Here is an 18,868-nt window from a genome sequence, read left to right on the forward strand (position 1 = left end):
TCAGTCTTCGCCTACGCAGACTCCCGTCGCGCTCACTGCCATGTGGGCCCAACCGCCAACAAAACCCGGCTCCGCCTTCCGAGGCGAGCACGGTCGTCGTCTACGGCGCCGGCGGCAGTCCAGCGGCGGCGCACGGAGTCACGATGCCGGTCGTCGTCGAGACGAGATTGTGCCTGCAGTCAAGATCGCAGGCGACAGTACAAGAAGACCTAACGCAACGTCTTGTGGTTAAAAAAAAAAGCCTACAATGCTGTTTAATTAGGGTTTAGTCCATTCAGTCATCCACCGAACCCTGCAACCCCAAGCGCCGCCGCTTCCCTCCTTTTTTGTCGCTGGGCCGGCGGGGGCACGCCGGCCAAATATTTTAAGCAAAATCCGGCGGCCGGCGCCTCCTCTCACGCGGTTATCTATCCAAAGCTGAAGGTGCGATGGCCGCCGCCGCCGCCGCCGCGAGCTACTCATCTACTTCTTGGAGAGTCCGACCCGGCCTAACCCCATTTCGCTCCCCTCTCCAGCCACACCCGCAGGGACGACTCCAGCGGATAGCCATCTTCGCCACCCGCATCCGCATCGCAACACCCTCGGCGGCGATGCAGTCGTCCTCAACGCGGCACAGGTTGCGCCCCCTCCCCCCATTTCGTTACTCTGATAGGTCTGCTTCACTGTAAAATGCTGTATTCCTGTCCATGCTATACATGTCTGAAAGTCTGAAATTATCCTGAGTGCATGTCTGAAAGTCTGAATTTATCCTGAGTGCAGAGCATTTCATAGGTTGCATGTTTTTCTAAGTATTTATTAGCTACTCACCCAAAACCCTCATGTTGTTTTCAACATAAGCAGGTAGAAACCTCCTTGTTCAAGTAAATAACTATATTCAGTACTCTATATGTCGAGATATGGATAAGAGGGGCAGTTAGGGCCTGTTTAGATTCATACTATCATTTTAAACCATATCATTGTTTGGTAAAATCAACAAATGTATGGCGGTGTTTACTTTGTTATCAAATATTGGTCATGTCTAAAGAATTTGACAATATCATATTTAATCTATATTTTAGCAATGCTAAATTTTGGAAAGGTTGAAAATAGCTATAAAGTGAACAAGCCCTTAGTATATTGTTCCACGGCAATAAAAGCTATTGCCTGTTTATTCCTTTCTGCTGCCTGGTTGGGGTAATGCATAGATGATATCTATAAATACTCTTTATTCCTACTATATTCAAAGAAATTGGCACACCTGGTGCCGGTTCGTTTCCCCAAAAAATAGTAAGCTGGTTAGGTGCAACAGTTAGTCTGAACTTCTTCTTCTTTTTTTAGGATCAGCTACTCTAAACTTTTGAAGAACCGTATTTTGTTAGTTTAGCAGCATTCAGTTTAACCATTCCGCTCTCATGAGACGTCAAGTTACTCATAAAAATCATAGAGTTTTTGCATTTTTCTTTCTGCACCAAGAACACCACCCTGCGCCACCAGTACTTTTCAGCACAAAAGAGATTATAGTCATTTTTACTATTTTATCCAATGCAACAGAACTCACACTGTTTGTTCCACAGGCTTGAGGCAGTGAATCATGACCATGAAACAATACCTGAAAGGTATTACTATACATACAAAAAATAGGCACTTTTAGTCCTCAATGAACAGGATACTAAATTTTTGCCTGTCCGATTTAGGCTTGCAGTAGTCACTGGTGGAAACAGAGGGATTGGCCTAGAAGTGTGCCGCCAGCTTGCCCTCCAAGGTGTGACAGTCATTCTGACAGCAAGAGACGAGAAAAGGGGGAAAGATGCTGTTGAGTCCCTTTGCCATGAATCTAACCTCTCCAACATAATCTTCCATCAACTTGATATCCTAGATGGTAACAGTCGTGCCTCATTGGCCCGATACATCAACAGTAGATTTGGAAAGCTTGACATCTTGGTAAAAATACAGCTGTTTCCTTCTCTTTACTACAAAGTCTAACCAATCTGTTTCTACAAGAACGAACATATACTGAAGATCGCGTGAGAAATGCAGGTGAACAATGCAGGTGTTGGAGGGGTTGCAGTAGACCAGGATGGCCTGAGAGCTCTCAACATTGATCCCAGGGTTTGGGTATGTAGATTTATGTTAGCTTTTTACTTTCTCTGGATTGATAATACTTATTGTTTTGGACAAAGCTATTTTCAAACTTTAAAAACTTTAACTATAAATAACATCTAAAATATTTATTGTAGAAATATGGTGACCATATGTATAGATTGGTCTTAAAAGGTGCTCCAATAAAATCATATATTTATTGATATTATATATATATATATATATTATAATAAAAAATAGTGGTTAAAGTTGTTTTTTGCATACCGTGTCTTTGTTCAAAACAACAAGTATTATCAGCCAGTAGGAAGTAGCATATTTGCATAGCTTCAAATGCCTCCCCTATTTTGTTCTCTAATTTTTCCCTTGGATGATATGGCCCCTTACAGTTGTCAGTAGTTTTAGTGTCAGATATCCTTGCGTTATTTTGGTGCGTAGTGTTCATTGCGAACTTTGAACACTGGTGTCTATTCAATTAAAAATTCTCTTTTTGATGCACAAATGAATAGTCAGCAGCAACCATCTCAACCACTAAAAAATGTGTTTGCAATTCAGCTATCCGGCAAAGCAGTCAATCTGATCCAATCAGTAATTGTACAAACATACGACGAGGCAGTAAAATGCCTCAACACCAACTATTATGGATTGAAATGGATAACAGAAGCTCTCCTGCCGCTACTGAAACAATCGCCGTCAGGAGCAAGAATTGTTAACACCACCTCTCTTCGGTCAGAGTTGAAGGTACAAATTCTTTCTATTAAAAAAAAGGGTACTTCTGTGCTTCAACTAGCTTACCTAACAACATGATAGTTCCTGTGCCAAACTTGCCACAGAGAATTCCCAATGAGAAGCTCCGCGACGAGCTGCGCAACATCGACATCTGGGACGAAGCACGGATAGAAGCGATGCTGAACGAGTTCTTGCTTGACCTGAAGAACGAACGGCTTGAGGAGGCAGGATGGCCAACAATGCTGCCGGCTTACAGCATGTCCAAGACCGTCGTCAACCTCTACACCAGGATCCTGGCCAAGAGGCACCCGGAGATGCGCATCAACTGCGTTCACCCTGGATTTGTCAACACGGAGATCAACTGGAATACAGGGATCATCCCTCCTGAAGAAGGCGCGAGAGGTGCGGTCAAGGCAGCTCTGCTCCCTCAGGATGGACCAACCGGTTGCTACTTTGATCAAACAGAGTTGGGTGAAGCTTGGTAGTAAAATATAGCATTATAAAATTATTAAGCATGTTTAATAATCATCCTTCCATGCTAGCTTAGCGATCAGAGCTGTGTAAACATATACCACTACATGATTCATGGATGTTTCACAGACTAAATTTGTTATGCAAGGATGCTTAATAATCAACCACTTTTGAATCGTTTTGCATGGATGTTCAGAGATGCTCAGGGAGTGGGGAACGTTGATGATGTCATTTTTTTAGAAGGGTATTCTTTTACTCTGGATATATACAATCTTTTTAAATTAGAAACTTAGCCTATTAAAACTTAGCCCTCAAATAATCCAATCCGAATATTCGATCTTATAGAGATTTGAACTCAAGATCTTAAAATGCTACTCAGAAAACTTCAATCACTAGTCTCCGTACCCTTTCATGGTAATGCTGGCATATGCTACTCGTCTTCTCGGAGATAAGGGGCACACTTGGCCCTGGCCGTGACCAAAATCCTATCAAACGTGACACGTTGCAATACGTGTCCACCCTCTAAGGGACGTGTCGCCTAGCCGTCGCACGTACAGGTTTATATATGTTCATCATCAGAGGCGCTACCCTACGACGAACAGGAAACCACCAATTTAGCAGTGCAGTGCGCGATCATGTCGTCGACGCAGGAGAAGCGAGGCGAGCAGATGGCGCGCGCGCGGGAGGCGGCGCGCGAGATCACGCCCGAAGGCACCGAGCGCGCGCGCGTGGTCGGCGAGGAGGAGGCCGGCCCCGAGCACCACCGCGCCGGCATCCTGGAGGCGGCGCAGCGGGGCGCCTGGTCCCTCGTGAGCGCCGTCGGCCGCACGCTCGGCGTCGTGAGGGACACCGCCGCCCAGACCAAGCCCAGCGAGTACGGCGACGCGGCGGAAGCGAAGGACACCACCGTGGAGAAGGCAAGGGAGACGAAGGACGCATCCAAGCAGCAGAACGAGGAGCTGAAGGCGACGGACAGCGTTGCAGGCGAGCGTGGAGGCGACGCGGCAACAAGCGGACGCGGGCAGGTGGCAGGGAAGGAGGAAGACTAGTACGGCCCGCCCATGTGATCCGTCTTGGGCCAAGTCGGCCCAGAAACGTTGACCTAATTATTAGACTTGGAATAAGTACACTTTGGGTCCCTCTATTTGTTGCCCAGTCCGATTTTCGTCCCTTGACCGCAAAACCGGGTATGACCCAGCCCCCAACTTAAGAAAACCGGGTAAACGTGGTTCCTCGGCGTTTTGAAGGCAGTTTGGCTGACGTGGCGCCTACATAGCTTATTTGACTTGGTCTTCGTCCCATGTGGCATTGATGTGGCGCTTACGTGGCAATTATATCTCGGGAAAATAATAAAAAACGTGGCCCCACATGTCAGCTGCACAAACAAAAATAGTTTTAAAATGGTGGGGCCCACATGTCAGCCTCACTCATCTCTTCTTCCCTCTCCCTTCTCTCTCTCTTCTTTCCTTTCCCCTCTCTCTCTCCTTCCCAGGCAGGGGACGGCACGGGTGGGCGGCGGAGCAGGCGAGCTCCGGCGGCGGCGGCGGGCGTGGTTGGCGCTGCTCCCCGACCGGAGCGCCGCCGGTCCGCGTGAAGGCAGGTCCGGCCGTTCGGGGGGGTCTGGCAGCTAGCGCTACGGCGGCGGCGATCGGCGGCGGGAGCGCTGGGCGGGAAAATGAACGGGGCGGCGGCGGGAAGAGCGGCGGCACGAAGCCGAAGGGGTGCTAGCCTCGTCGTCATCTTCTTCCGGCGCATAGTCGTGGAGCGGCCGGCGGAGCGACGACGACGGGCGGCGGGCGGAGGGCGGAGTAGAGGGGCGGTTGACGGAGCGACGACGGGCGGCGGGCAGCGTGGCGAGAGCACTGCGAGGGAGGAGGCGAGCTCGTCAGGGTGGTCGGCGGGAAAAGAGGTAGCGCAGCGCACGCCGGTCGATGGGAGGGAGGGAGAGGAACGGGGGTCGGCAGCCGGCGGGTGTCGGCGGTGCGTGGGGGTCAACGGCTGGTGGAGGTGGCCGGAGGAGGAAGAGGCAGAGGAGGAGGTCGCCGGCGAGCGCGGGCTCCATGCCGTCGGCCGCTCCGCCCGAGATGCCCAGCAGAACGGCGCCGCCCCTCCTCGCTCGGTCGCCGAGCGCCGCCTTCCTCCTCGCCCGGTCGCCGAGCGCCGCCTCCCTCCTTGCCCGGTTGCCGCGAGCGGCCCCTCCTCTCACCCAGCCGCGGCGCGCCGCCTCCCTCCTCGCCCGACCGTCGCGCGCCGCTCCGCCCACCGCCCCCTGCTGCGCCGCCGCTCACCATTCTGTAAGGGAGAGAGGAGGGATAGAGAGTAGAGGGGGCTGACATGTGGGACCACAGGGGCCCCACCTTTTCTTATTATTTCTTGTAGCTGACATGTAGGTCCCATGTTTTTTATATTTTCCTGAGATCCTATTGCCACGTAAGCGCCACGTCAATGCCACGTGGGACGAGGACCAAGTCAAAGGGAGCCACGTAGGCGCCACGTCATCCAAAACCGGACACAATCCACGGTTTTATAAGTTGAGGGACCCGTCATACCCGGTTTTGCGACGGAGGGACGAAAATCGGACTGGCCGACAAATAGAGGGACCTAATGTGAACTTATTCCATTAGACTTTGTGTAGGTCTAATAGCCCGGAAATGTTGGCCCAAATGTTAATGGAAGAAGGTGCAGGCTTCCCTGAGGAAAAAAGTCCATATGTATCCTTCAACTTATGGTTCGTGTCTGATTTTGCTCGCTCAACCACAAAAGGAATAAGTTTATCTAAGTTCCCTTAACTTGTCAATGATCCAATTTTCGTCCTTCAACTGAAAAATCAGATACAATGGGTCCCCTTAACTACCAAAAACCGGTACAATATAGGTCCCATGGTAATTTGGATGGCGGTTTTCGTTAAGGTGTAGCCTACATGGCTAATTTGACTAGTCTTCATACGATATGGCAATGACACGGCGCTTACGTGGCAATTTGATTTGGAAAATAATAAAAAATATCGGCCCATATGTTAGTTACACCAAAAAATAATTTAAAAATGGTGGGCTCCGTGTGGGCCTCACATGTCATTCTCACCCCTCCTCTTCTTCCTCCTCTCTCCCCAACTCACCTTTCTTCGTCTCTCTCTCTCTCCAAGCCCGCATTGCAGGGAGATGGGGATCCATGGGATGTTGCAGAGCAGACGAAGCGGGGGATTTGGGTTTGGTTTATGCTAGTTTTGGAACAAGACCAACAGTCAGGGGGTGGCCAGTGCCCGGTGGTGAGCACAGTAGCGACGCCCTATGGAGGAAGGCGGTGGAGGGAGCTCATCTATCAACTCCGGTGGCGAGTGCTTGTGGCGGCGCTGCCTCCCTCCTCACCCTGCTGCCGCGTGCCGCCCCTCCTCACTCACACCTAGAGAGAGAACGAGTAGAGTGGAGAAAGAAATGATTAGAGGGGAGTTGGGGTGAGAGGAGGAAGAAGAGGAGGGGTGAGAATGACATGTGGGGCCTATCATTTTTAAATTATTTTTTTAACTAACGTGTGGGGCCACAAATTTTATTATTTTTCAAATCAAATTGCCACGTAAGCGCCACATCATATAAAGACCGAGTCAAATTAGCTACGTACGCACCACGTCAACGAATACCGCCGTCCAAACCGCCATCAGACCTATATTGCACCGGTTTTAACAGTTAAGGGATCCGTTGTATCTGATTTTCTCGTTGAAGGATGAAAATCAGATTCGTTGACAAGTTAAGAGAACTAAGATGAACTTATTCCACACAAAACCAGACATGGAGGCTCTGTCAAATACGTAAATCGGCCCAATATCATGCTGAATTGCTGAGTAGCCTACTCAATATCTAGCCCAACCTTTTTCCCCCTTTCCGTGATGAATTCATATGCGTGCAAAATTTATGTGATCTCTCCTGAGGCATTCGCTAGCTGTCACGATTGGATCCTCGATTACCTTCCATACTTGAGCTATGATTTACTATATATGCTGCACCTAGGTGTCATGGCACCTATCATTTGCATGTGACTTAAATAGTTATAGAAAAAATTAAAAAAATTAGTAACATCGTTTGTGATGATACAAGTCTATACACAAACATGCAAGACTAAATTTGATCTACAACTAGAGAAACAAAAATAATAAAATCAGACATTCAATAGTACCCGTACAGTGCAGATAAAATTTCTTATTTTTGTTTCTTCATATATCGATCGAATTTAGACTTGCATGTTTGCATAGTGACTTATATTATCATGGATTATCTTATCAAATTTTATGTATTTTTTATATAATTATTTAAATTACAGGCATACACCTAGGTGCCATGTCACCTAGGTGTAAAAAATACTTTCTGTTATAGTGCTGGACTCGATAATTTTCATAGTTAAGGGAGGCTTATAATATGTTTTTTTGCGTTTATGGGATCAAAATGGCCTGTAGTTAAGGCAGGCATAATAAGTGATGAGTTCATATACGTGCAACTGCAAACTTATCTGATCTCTCGCGACATTCACTAGCTGTCACAATTGGATCTCCGATTACCTCCCATACTTGGGCTATGATTTTCCTACAATGAATTAAGGTGCAAACGTGGAGGATGAAACTAAAACTCGTCTAGATTCATGCAGAAACATAGATAAGTGTTGCATTTGAGTCGCTGGCAGAGGATGAATTCCAACCCAAATCTGCTGAGATATCAATTGCCATGATACGTCGGGTCCAGATCCTCTAGAGTTGGGTATAACTCTATCGGGTGGAGTTGGCTAAATCTGTGCCATTCGGCATACTTCAAGGGCTAGGCTTAAGCCACATTAATTTATACTTAAAAACCAGTAACTGACCATGCAACAAATAATCTTGTATCAACAGCTTGTCACGAGATCATTTTTACTGTATAATTAGCACAAAAAATTCAAGATTCATCTATTATTTAAAAAAAATCATACACATTAATATTGATATGGTTCGCTGTTTGCATATATGTGAAAGCACTATGTTGATATACACTGACTGCCGCTTTAGAGTTGATCGACTATATCTGTTGTTTGGGGAATAACAAAACGTTATTCTGTTACATTTTTTTGGGGGTGAGAACTTAATCAAATCGCTATTATTGAGCAAACACATGAAAAAATTAAGTCATAACCATTAATTTAAGGAGTTAATTTATTAGGTGAAAATTCCTTAAAAAAAACTTATTAGGTTAAATTGACGAGGAATGATCTCAGCCGTAGAAAACAATGGATAGCACAGATTTGGCCAACTCCACACGGTAGAGTTATACTCAACTCCAGGGGATCCAGACCCTGATACGTCCACGAAATGCATTCCTCTCAAATCCCAGCCGGATTTGGCACCAACTAATGGCGGTGAATTGGATAGGTTAATTCATAGATGAAGGTAATTGATTGATACGGGCTAATATCATCTTGCCAAAACAAACATGCCATCCAGGCGTGTATAACAACACATCACCACCATTGCAAAGCTTCTTCATCGATCGCCATCGTCTTCTCCAGTCCTCATGCAGGCTATGGCGTCCTTACTCCCAATTCTGTTGCTCACCGCCTTCCTATCGTCTAAACCTGCACTCTGCTACATCAATCCAGGTGCAACGCCGCCACAGAAAATTGGCACGAAATCTTCAGGTGGCCGTGCAACCTACATCGTGTTCGTCGAGCCGCCGCCGCCGCTTGGCCACGGCGATGGCGAGGACGACCACTGCCGGTGGCATGAATCTTTCCTGCCACTGAGTGAGCTCGCCGGCTCCGACGACGAGCCACGCCTCGTCCACTCGTACACCGAGGCGGTCAGCGGCTTCGCCGCGAGGCTCACCGGCGGCGAGCTCGACGCGGTGTCCAAGAAGCCGGGGTTCGTGCGCGCGATCCCGGACAGGACGCTGCAGCTGATGACCACGCACACGCCGGAGTTCCTCGGGCTGAGGAAGGACGCCGGATTGTGGAGGGACTCCGGGTACGGGAAGGGCGTCATCGTCGGCGTCCTCGACACCGGCATCGACTCCTCGCACCCTTCCTTCGACGACCGCGGCGTGCCGCCGCCGCCGGCGAGGTGGAAGGGCTCCTGCAGGGACACCGCCGCCCGGTGCAACAACAAGCTCATCGGCGTCAAGTCGTTCATTCCCGGCGACAATGACACCAGCGACGGGGTGGGGCACGGGACACACACCGCGTCGACGGCCGCCGGGAACTTCGTCGACGGCGCCGCGGTGAACGGGCTCGGCGTGGGCACGGTCGCCGGAATCGCGCCTGGCGCGCACATCGCCATGTACAGGGTGTGCACCGTGGAAGGGTGCACCGAGTCGGCCTTGCTGGGTGGAATCGACGAGGCCATCAAGGATGGCGTCGACGTGCTCTCCATCTCCCTCGGTAGCAGCTTTGCTGCGGACTATGACAAGGACCCCCTCGCCATCGGCGCGTTCAGCGCGGTGTCCAAGGGTATCGTCGTGGTGTGCGCCGCCGGCAACAATGGCCCGGCGTTCGCGACGCTTAGCAACGAAGCGCCGTGGATGGTCACGGTCGCCGCCAGCTCAGTCGACCGGCGGTTCTCGGCCCCCACGCGGCTCGGCGACGGCAGGGTCATCGACGGCGAGGCGCTTGATCAGGCGAGCAACTCGAGCGGCAAGGCGTACCCTCTGTCCTACTCCAAGGAGCAGGCTGGTCTCTGCGAGATCGCGGACACGGGCGACATCAAGGGCAAGATCGTGCTGTGCAAGCTGGAGGGGAGCCCTCCGACGGTCGTCGACAACATAAAGCGCGGCGGCGCCGCCGGCGTGGTGCTGATCAACACCGACCTCTTGGGCTACACCACCATCCTCCGGGATTACGGCTCCGACGTGGTGCAGGTGACCGTTGCCGACGGAGCCAGGATGATAGAGTACGCGGGGTCGAGAAATCCGGTGGCGACCATCACGTTCAAGAACAGGACAGTGCTAGGTGTTCGTCCAGCTCCCACCCTCGCGGCGTTCTCGTCGCGGGGACCGAGCTTCCTCAACGTCGGCATCCTCAAGCCGGACATCATGGCACCAGGTCTCAACATCCTCGCCGCGTGGCCCTCGTCGGTTGCTCGCACCGATGCCGCCGCCGCGCCGCCGTCTTTCAACGTCATATCCGGCACGTCCATGGCGACGCCGCATGTGAGTGGCGTGGCGGCGCTTGTCAAGAGCGTCCACCCCGACTGGTCGCCGGCCGCCATCAAGTCCGCCATCTTGACGACATCCGACGAGGTCGACAACACCGGCGGCCCGATCTTGGACGAGCAGCACAACAAGACCATGTTGTTCGGGCCCTTCAACACCGGCGCCGGCCACGTGAACCCGACGAGAGCCGCCGACCCGGGCCTCGTCTACGACATCGGAGTCGCCGAATACGCCGGCTTCCTCTGCACGCTCGTCGGCGAGTATGTCCTGCCGATCATCGTGCGCAACTCCAGCCTGCAGAGCTGCAGGGATCTCCCCCGGGTGGGGCAGTCGCACCTCAACTACCCGTCGATCACGGTGGAGCTGGAGAAGACGCCGTTCACGGTGAACCGGACGGTGACCAACGTCGGGCCGGCGGAGTCGACGTACACGGCGAACGTGACGCTGGCCGCGGAGACGTCGCTGAAGCTGAGCGTGTCGCCGGAGACGCTGGTGTTCTCCAAGGCCGGGGAGAAGAAGACGTTCGCCGTGACGGTGAGCGGGAGGTTCACGAAGGCGGCGCAGGCGGTGGCGGTGCTGGAAGGGAGCCTGAGATGGGTGTCGCCGGAGCACGTCGTCCGGAGTCCGGTGGTGCTCTACATCCCCGTCGCTTCCGCACCGCCGTCGCCGCCGATGCCGGCGGTTGGGACTCGGCGCGGAGACAACTGGGCCTGAAGTTCTTCATGGGCTATGTACATGGGTCGTACGCTTTGCTGTGTGAATACTAATAACTGGGCCGATTTTTTACTATAATCCTAATGGGCTTTTGGGTTACTCTCGCACGCAGTTTCAGCCCATCAGACTGTACTGGAAAGGATTGAGATACTCTACCTGCCACTTTGCCTTGTTAATAACGGGTTGGTTTGGTTTGAGTCCTATATTGGCCTTACCAATATTTGGCAATTTCAATAGTGTTTATTGTCTATTTGGTTTGGAGCCAAATTTTGGCATGCCTAAGAAAATAGGCCATTTCAACAGTTAATTTAGGCTATTTTGGTTTCAATCCAAACACAATTTTACCTTTGCCAAAATTAGCCATGACAAAAGTTACCAAAATTTAACATTGACAAAAATTGGTAAGGCCAATTTAGGCCACGAACCAAACCAGCCCAACATGTGTGGGTCTAGGGTTCATCGGGCTTACATATTAGTGATGGAATCAGTTTACTTCGAAGGTTGAGGATCTTGATCCGTACTATAATAACACATTTTACTTAGCTTTTGCAATTGAATTCAACTGCATCTACTACTAGAGTAAGTACTCTAGTTTTGCTATTTTGCAAGCTTCACATCTTCCTTAATATAAGCTCGACAGAAGGGCAGGAGAAATGGAAAGAAGAACAGGACAGACAGAAAGAAAAGCTTGAGCTCGGCATGAAGCCATGGGGATGGAGATCAGGATGGCACGAGAGCACCTTGCAGCTTTTATGGTGCTCTTGCTAGCTGAATAACGGCCGGTGGAAGGTGAGCTACAGGAAGATTCGTCCTTATAGCAATAAACAATGTCAGCATCGGTGCACAGAACCTAACTGTTCGCTGTTAAACGCAAAGCAGCTCTTCAGTTCAGTTCAGTTCGGTTCAGCTCTTCAGTTCAGTTCAGTTCGGTTAGGTTCAGTTGACAGCAACAGGAGCATCACTTACTAAACCAACACAAAAGTAGATAGGACACTACCTCTATCCAGATTCGTTGTAACATGTAGTATCTCATTTACTCATAGGTTAGTTTTTTCTTATGGGATGGAGGGAATACTCCGTTCCTTTTAAAATACAGTGACCTAAAATGGATGGGGTAAATTTTAACCCCTATTTATATTCGTAGTATTAAAACGCGTCTCATACTATTGTATATTGTTACATTTTAGAACAAAGTAAGGACTCCACTTGGATGGTTCAGACTACTCTACAAAGACTGCGTTGCTCGCCTTCATTCAGGTAAGGAGAGAGAGCCTTCTCTAATCTCTACAACGAACTGAACCGTGTGAGCGAGATCAATCTTAACGCTCTGAACATTGGAAATGCAGGACAGGAAACGAATCGAATCCGATGAAATTTCAGACGCCAGTAAAAAGGGTGGAAGGTACGGTGAAGGTAATATCAAAACGTGAGAAAGAATCTGCTGCGAATTGGACAGCAGTAGCAGTGAAAGGTAAGATCACAGTAGTAGTAGGAGGAGCATTTTCAAGACCAACCCGTTTACCCGCGTGCATTTCCACGTCAGGCCCGTACGAAAGTAGAAGCCGCAGTTGCCACTTGCCACTGCAGCTAGCTGGAATAGCTTACCGTACAGCATTCAGCTGGATCACTCAAAAAAAAAAATCTGTAAAACATCACACCAACTCTTCGTTTGCACTACCCGTCCCAAAATAAGTGCAGCATTAGATATCTGTATCCAACATTTGACCATCCATCTTATTAAAAAATTTTAAAAAAATTAGTCACACACATAAAGTATTATTCATGTTTTTTCATCTAGTACCAATAAAAATACTAATAAAAAATTCAAATAAGACGAGCGATCAAATATTGGACATAAATATTGCAAAATTGTATTTATTATGGGAAGGAGGTATTACTGCTACTTCACGTTTGCGTACGGGAAATTCGTTTGTACTCCATTGTCGAGAAAATCTCAGGGCTCATTAGGGTCAACCTTCATTTTTATTTTTGAAAACAATGTTAAATAAACAAACTTAAAAAGTAAGACATGATTGATAGTTAGACTTAAGAGTAGAATCAAATGAACAATTGTATTTTTTCTATAAACTTGTAAAGATGTTTGATTTAGGATAAACCCAAAATAACTTATTACATAAAATAAGTTTCAAAATTTTAGTCAAATAAAATCAACAATTTTGGCCGTGTTTAGTTCCCTTCAAACTTCCAAAAATTCCATCACATCAAATGTTTTGACACATGCATAGAGCATTAAATGTGAACGAAAAAAAACAATTACATAGTTTGCATGTAAATTGCAAGACGAATCTTTTGAGCCTAATTACGCCATGATATGACAATGTGATGCTACAGTAAATATTTGCTAATGGTGGATTAATTAGGCTTAATAAATTCGTCTCGCAGTTTACAGGCGGAATCTGTAATTTATTTTATTATTAATCTATATTTAATACTTTAAATGTGTGTCCGTATAATTAAATAAAAATTAGCCAACGAACTAGACACAGTCTTTATACAATATGCGGATGGAGTACGTACGTTATAGGGCAAGCACTGCCTCTTCTTAGGTTTCTTCTGTTTTGAGAGAGGGGTTGAACAATTGCAGGCAGGCACTGCAGCGTCTAGAAGAATTAGAAGCTCGGTTTTTGAATCATGTACAGTTCTCTCTCTTTTTCTTTCCTGGAATAAGGTAGAGCTAGCTCTCGAGCTCAATCTTAATTAACTCGTCTGTTAAAAAAAAATCTAATCCTAACTATGTATTTAGACACACATGTATTTAGATTCGTAGCTCAAAGTTAGCTTTTTATATACGTCCTGATGAATGATGTATAGTGGCGTGTGTGGTGCTGATGATGATTAGCTATTTAAATCTGGGCGTGCCGCTCCCTGATGCTGTGATTATGAACTTATTTTGGCTCTTCCTCTTGTAGCTCTCAAGAGTGTCTGCCATGATTGAGCAGGGCCAGGGGCATGGATAGTTTACAAACAAGTCTACCAGATGTGTCCATGGACCCGCCATCTTCCTATACAAACGCACCCTTTGATACTCAAAAGATTCAGCCACAACTTGTGCTATTAAAGAACGTTGGTTACAAACGTTTACAGCTTTGCACTTAGGTCCTGTTTAGATCCCACCCTCAAATTTTTCACCATATCACATCAAACATTTAAACACCTACATGAAGTATTGAATATAGGAAAAAAACTAATTGCGCTGATTGCGACTAATTTACGAGACGAATCTTTTTAAGCCTAATTGCTATATGATTTGATAATATGGTGCTACAGTAAATATTTACTAATGACTGATTAATTAGGCTTAATAAATTCGTATTGTGGTTTACTGATGGATTCTGTAATTAGTTTTTTTATTAGTTCTGAACACCCCATGCGACACACATCCTATATAATACCCGATGTGACACGTCAAAACTTTACACCCCTAAATCTAAACACTCCCGTAAGATTACTATACCAACCTGAATCTATCTCTGTTTTTTTTTCTCTTTCACAGAAGGATGCTCCCATGAATTACTAGCTGATGAGTATGGTACTATGGTGTGTACTCATTCAGGCCATTGATGATACTACCAAGCAAAGTTATCAGCCGATTTATTTTTTGCTTGATGCATTACTGCATTATCCCTTTGTAATTTTACTTTGGGACAAATAAAGTAGAAAAAGGTGGACAGGGGAATAGAAAACGAGTAGTACAAACGTTGGAACTTGAACTCTTGACTGACCTATCACCAACCATCTCGTGGTACTAGCACACCACTTAGGGCTGTTTAGATACCTCGTAAAATTTTTCACTCTGTCGCATCGAATGTTTAGACATATGTATGAAGTATTAAATATAGAAAAAAATAATTACTAGATTACGTGTAAATTACGAGATGAATCTTTTAATTCTAATTGCTCCATGATCTGACAATGTGATGTTACATTAAACATTTGCTAATGATAGATTAATTAGGCTTAATAAATTCGTCTCGCAGTTTACGGGAGGATTATATAATTTGTTTTTGTTATTAGTCTATATTTAATAATTCAAATGTGTGTCCGTATATCCGATACGACACTCCAAAACTTTTCACCCATATATCTAAAGACAGTTTTAATCTCCATCCATTCTCCAAACATCGAGATCTCTGACGAGTATAGGCCAACAAATAATTCCTCCATCTCAAAACAAACTAATCTCATATTAAAATATAATGTATACTAGTACATCGAATCTGAATATACTCTATATCCAGATTTATTGTATTAAAATGTATCGTATCTTAGTATAGAGTTGTTTTATTTTTAAGGCGGATAGAGTACTCTAACCAACTCAACAGTCAATTACCATTAGAAACCACCTGCGACAACACTACTGCCATTAGTTTATCTGGAATGAGACAGAGCAATGAGCCATGCGTTTAACCCAGGAGAATTCTGAGGCGTGCTGACGAAAATGGGAACTTTCCTTACACTTCCTCTATTTTCTTTTATATGATGTTGCTTAGTATGATTTTCTATACTCTATCTATTGAACTAACCAATATTAAAAAATATTTACTACTGATACTTTCTCCATTTTATAATTCTTGAGGTTTAAATAATGACAAATAAACTAAAGAAACTGGAAATTAAAATCTAGTGTGGTGCAACTTGATAGTAAGCAGTGTAGTCTACTTGAAGTGGAATACTTCCTCCGTTTCAAGTTATAAGACTTTCTACCATTGCCCATATTTATATAGATATTAATAAATCTAGACACGTGTCTTATAATCTGAAACGGTGGTAGTAGTATCTTTGCTCGGCTATCAAGGTGCAGGGAAAGTTCTCATTGGCATAGAGCGTATCTGACAGCAAGTCTTTTTAGCTTTTGGCAACATCTCTCTTCGCTCGTCGTAACTAGGCTTTCGATGCAATCGAGAGAAAGGAAAACTTCAAGGACATATCCAGTTGTGTTACAGAAAGATCAGTGGAGTTCACTTCCCCTGGGGCCATGCAATACATGCTGAGTTTTCAGTTCAGTTTCAGAGAATATATAAAAGACTTTTGGATCCGTAGCACTCAGCAAAACTCTTATGTCTCGGAAACATCTGTGCTCAGTTTGATTTGAGGTCAATTTTGTTTTCCTTAGAGCAAGTTCAATAAAAGAATTAAGTTGGTGGTATAATATCGAGGCTAGCAAAAGCAATGAGCTTGAGAAATAATCTTTTTAACTTATTAATTTTCCAATCATCCGTTTGGAGGAAAAGAGTAGTATTATTTTTTCACAAAAGCTGGGAAAAGAAGGTGGGCTTTATTCTTCACCATGCCGTCACATGAATAGGGGCATACTCCATGCCACCATCACTAATCAATGTCACATCCTGCTAATGCAAAACTCTTGCACAAATCCACTAATTAAAACCGTGCTAGTCACCCTAAGATGACGCCAAATCAAGATCTTGCACATTTAATTAAACTACTCTAAGATAGAAGTATGCTTTATGCTAAAGCAAATGAATAAAAACCATTAAGAGATTTTAGAGTATCCAGGTGGCCGAATTTGCTAAAAGAAAGGGTTAAGAGAATTTGTTCTTGCCATTTCTGCTAAAGCCGAGCATCTTCGTACTCCTACATGCATATACATGTTCTGCCTGCCGGAATTTCTTTTCTACTCTCCATTTAAAAATGTAAGAACCTATAACCGAATGATACGTTTTATAGTACAACATATCTTGATACACTCCTATCTAGATATATTATATTAGAAAACGTTTTATCTGATTTTAGATTCTTAGGCCCTGTTTAGATCCCACCCTAAATTTTTTCACCATATCACATGGAACATTTGAACACATGCATGAAGTATTAAATATAGGTTAAAAAATAACTAATTACATAGATTGCGACTAATTTACGAGACAAATCTTTTAAGCCTAATTACTCTATGATTTAACAATGTGGTGTTGTAGTAAACATTTGCTAGTGACGGATTAATTAGGCTTAATAAATTCGTCTCGCAGTTTACTAACGGATTCTGTAACAGATTTTGTAATTAGTTTTTTATTAGTACTCGAACACTCTATACGACATCATATATAATATCTGATATGACACGTAAAAACTTTACACCCTGAATCTAAACACCCCCTTATATTTTAGGACAGAGGTGTAGTAGCGTTTTCTTATGACTGCTGGAATTTCTTGGTGAAGGGAAAACGCACACTGGACTGCCACGTGTCACGCACAATTAGCTGTTAAGCATCGGGCAGTGAGCGACGCGATCTGCTTTGCCCTTTTGTTAAGCTTTGGTTTGACAGCCAAGCCATGTCGGGGAGGCGCCACGTGGCGTGCACCCAACAAAGCCCTTTCTTTTACCTCTCCTTTTTTACGGTTCACGATTGGTTGCTGGTGGCAACAACAGTAAAAACTGTACTGTAGTTTGGTCAGAGGGGTGACGAGTGAGTCCGAAATGGAGTCAGTGGTCAAGTCAATAATAGGAGTAGTCCAACCACGTTACCTGTGACGAAACAAAAAAGACGCATTGCATTATTAATTTATTAATGGTAGGAGTACATAAACATTTGGGACCAATAATCGCTACAGTTTCTGCACATACAGGAGTACCAGTACTACTCCTACGTGGGTGTTTTTTTTTTCTTCATTACTACCCCCATTCCATTTTTAAACGTAGTTATTAGTTTTCGTTTTCAGTTTTAATGGTTTGTCTTATTTATTTATTTTTTAAAAAATAAAAAATATAAGTCATGCATAAAAGTACTACTCATATTTTATCATCTAATAATAATAAAATAATTAATCATAAAAATATTTAAATAAGACGGACGATCATAATTAAACACTGAAACTTATAGTTGCGCTTAAAATGTGATAGAGGAAGTAATAATAGTAGTAGTGGACCAACCAAACTTTTTGTTGTTCACGTCCAAGTGTACAGTACTTCTGAAATTTCTGCTAATGGTTGGGTTGCTGGAGAGACTCCGGAGACATGGGAACACAGCAACTGTCAATATCCAACACATGAACAGGACATTATCAGATAAGTGGGCTTGCACCATTAATATTATGGTCCAGCTAGCTGCTGGTACTCCTAGATAAGACATTATCTCAAGTACTTAAGTAGCATTAGTAGTACTTAATTATGAGTTAAACGGCTTGAAGAAAAAATATATGTGACCTTTGGTACTTAGTACAAATCAATGACGTTACGCAATAATTACCATCATTAGCTAGTACTAGGAGATAAGCTCGCCGGCTAATCAACATGATTAATTTGCTTAGAAATCTTTTTTGGTGCATCCGGCGATCTGATTGGGCCAGGCAAGATGTTTTCGGATTCTTTAAGGCAAAGTTGACGTTGTTTCGCTAAACCGGAGCCGGTGAATAATTAAACAAGCTGCCGAAGAAGATGTGATGCGCTGCTGGTTAATGGAATTAAAAGGGAATCAGACTAACATCATCTAGTTACATGATCGAGCGACATTTCCAGCATCTTGTTAATTAGTAAGCAATTATTTCTTCCATGTCGATCGTTCAAGTGAGCTAGACAACATTTTTAACAACATAATATGGCTATACTCTTAGGGCCATCGGATTTGTAGATATTTAACTATTTACCACTTTTAGATGTGACAAATAACTTTTTGCCACTGGATTCACATGTCATAGATACATGTGGACCCACATATCGTTGAAATAGGGGCAACAAATAGTTA

General features: G+C 45.3%; 2 protein-coding genes across 3 annotated transcripts; both read left to right on the forward strand.

The window, feature by feature from the left end:
• The first annotated feature begins 260 nt into the window (after nucleotides 1-260).
• On the forward strand, nucleotides 261-3,465 carry LOC4344332 (short-chain dehydrogenase/reductase 2b). Of its 2 annotated transcripts, XM_015789596.3 has the most exons (7): nucleotides 277-423; nucleotides 516-616; nucleotides 1,554-1,595; nucleotides 1,674-1,920; nucleotides 2,017-2,094; nucleotides 2,632-2,817; nucleotides 2,910-3,465. In XM_015789596.3, the coding sequence occupies exons 2-7, from the start codon at nucleotides 591-593 to the stop codon at nucleotides 3,288-3,290; spliced, it is 960 nt and encodes a 319-aa protein (XP_015645082.1). In that variant the 5' UTR covers nucleotides 277-423; nucleotides 516-590; the 3' UTR covers nucleotides 3,291-3,465. The 2 variants fall into 2 exon arrangements, with proteins under 2 accessions (XP_015645081.1, XP_015645082.1); XM_015789595.3 differs by having other exon boundaries at nucleotides 261-616.
• Nucleotides 3,466-8,792: 5,327 nt separating this feature from the next.
• Nucleotides 8,793-11,249, forward strand: LOC4344333 (subtilisin-like protease). The gene has a single exon (XM_015790915.3). The coding sequence runs from the start codon at nucleotides 8,805-8,807 to the stop codon at nucleotides 11,148-11,150; it is 2,346 nt and encodes a 781-aa protein (XP_015646401.1). The 5' UTR covers nucleotides 8,793-8,804; the 3' UTR covers nucleotides 11,151-11,249.
• Nucleotides 11,250-18,868: the final 7,619 nt, after the last annotated feature.

Source organism: Oryza sativa, chromosome 7, assembly GCF_034140825.1.
Source record: "Oryza sativa Japonica Group chromosome 7, ASM3414082v1".
Classification (NCBI taxonomy): domain Eukaryota; kingdom Viridiplantae; phylum Streptophyta; class Magnoliopsida; order Poales; family Poaceae; genus Oryza; species Oryza sativa.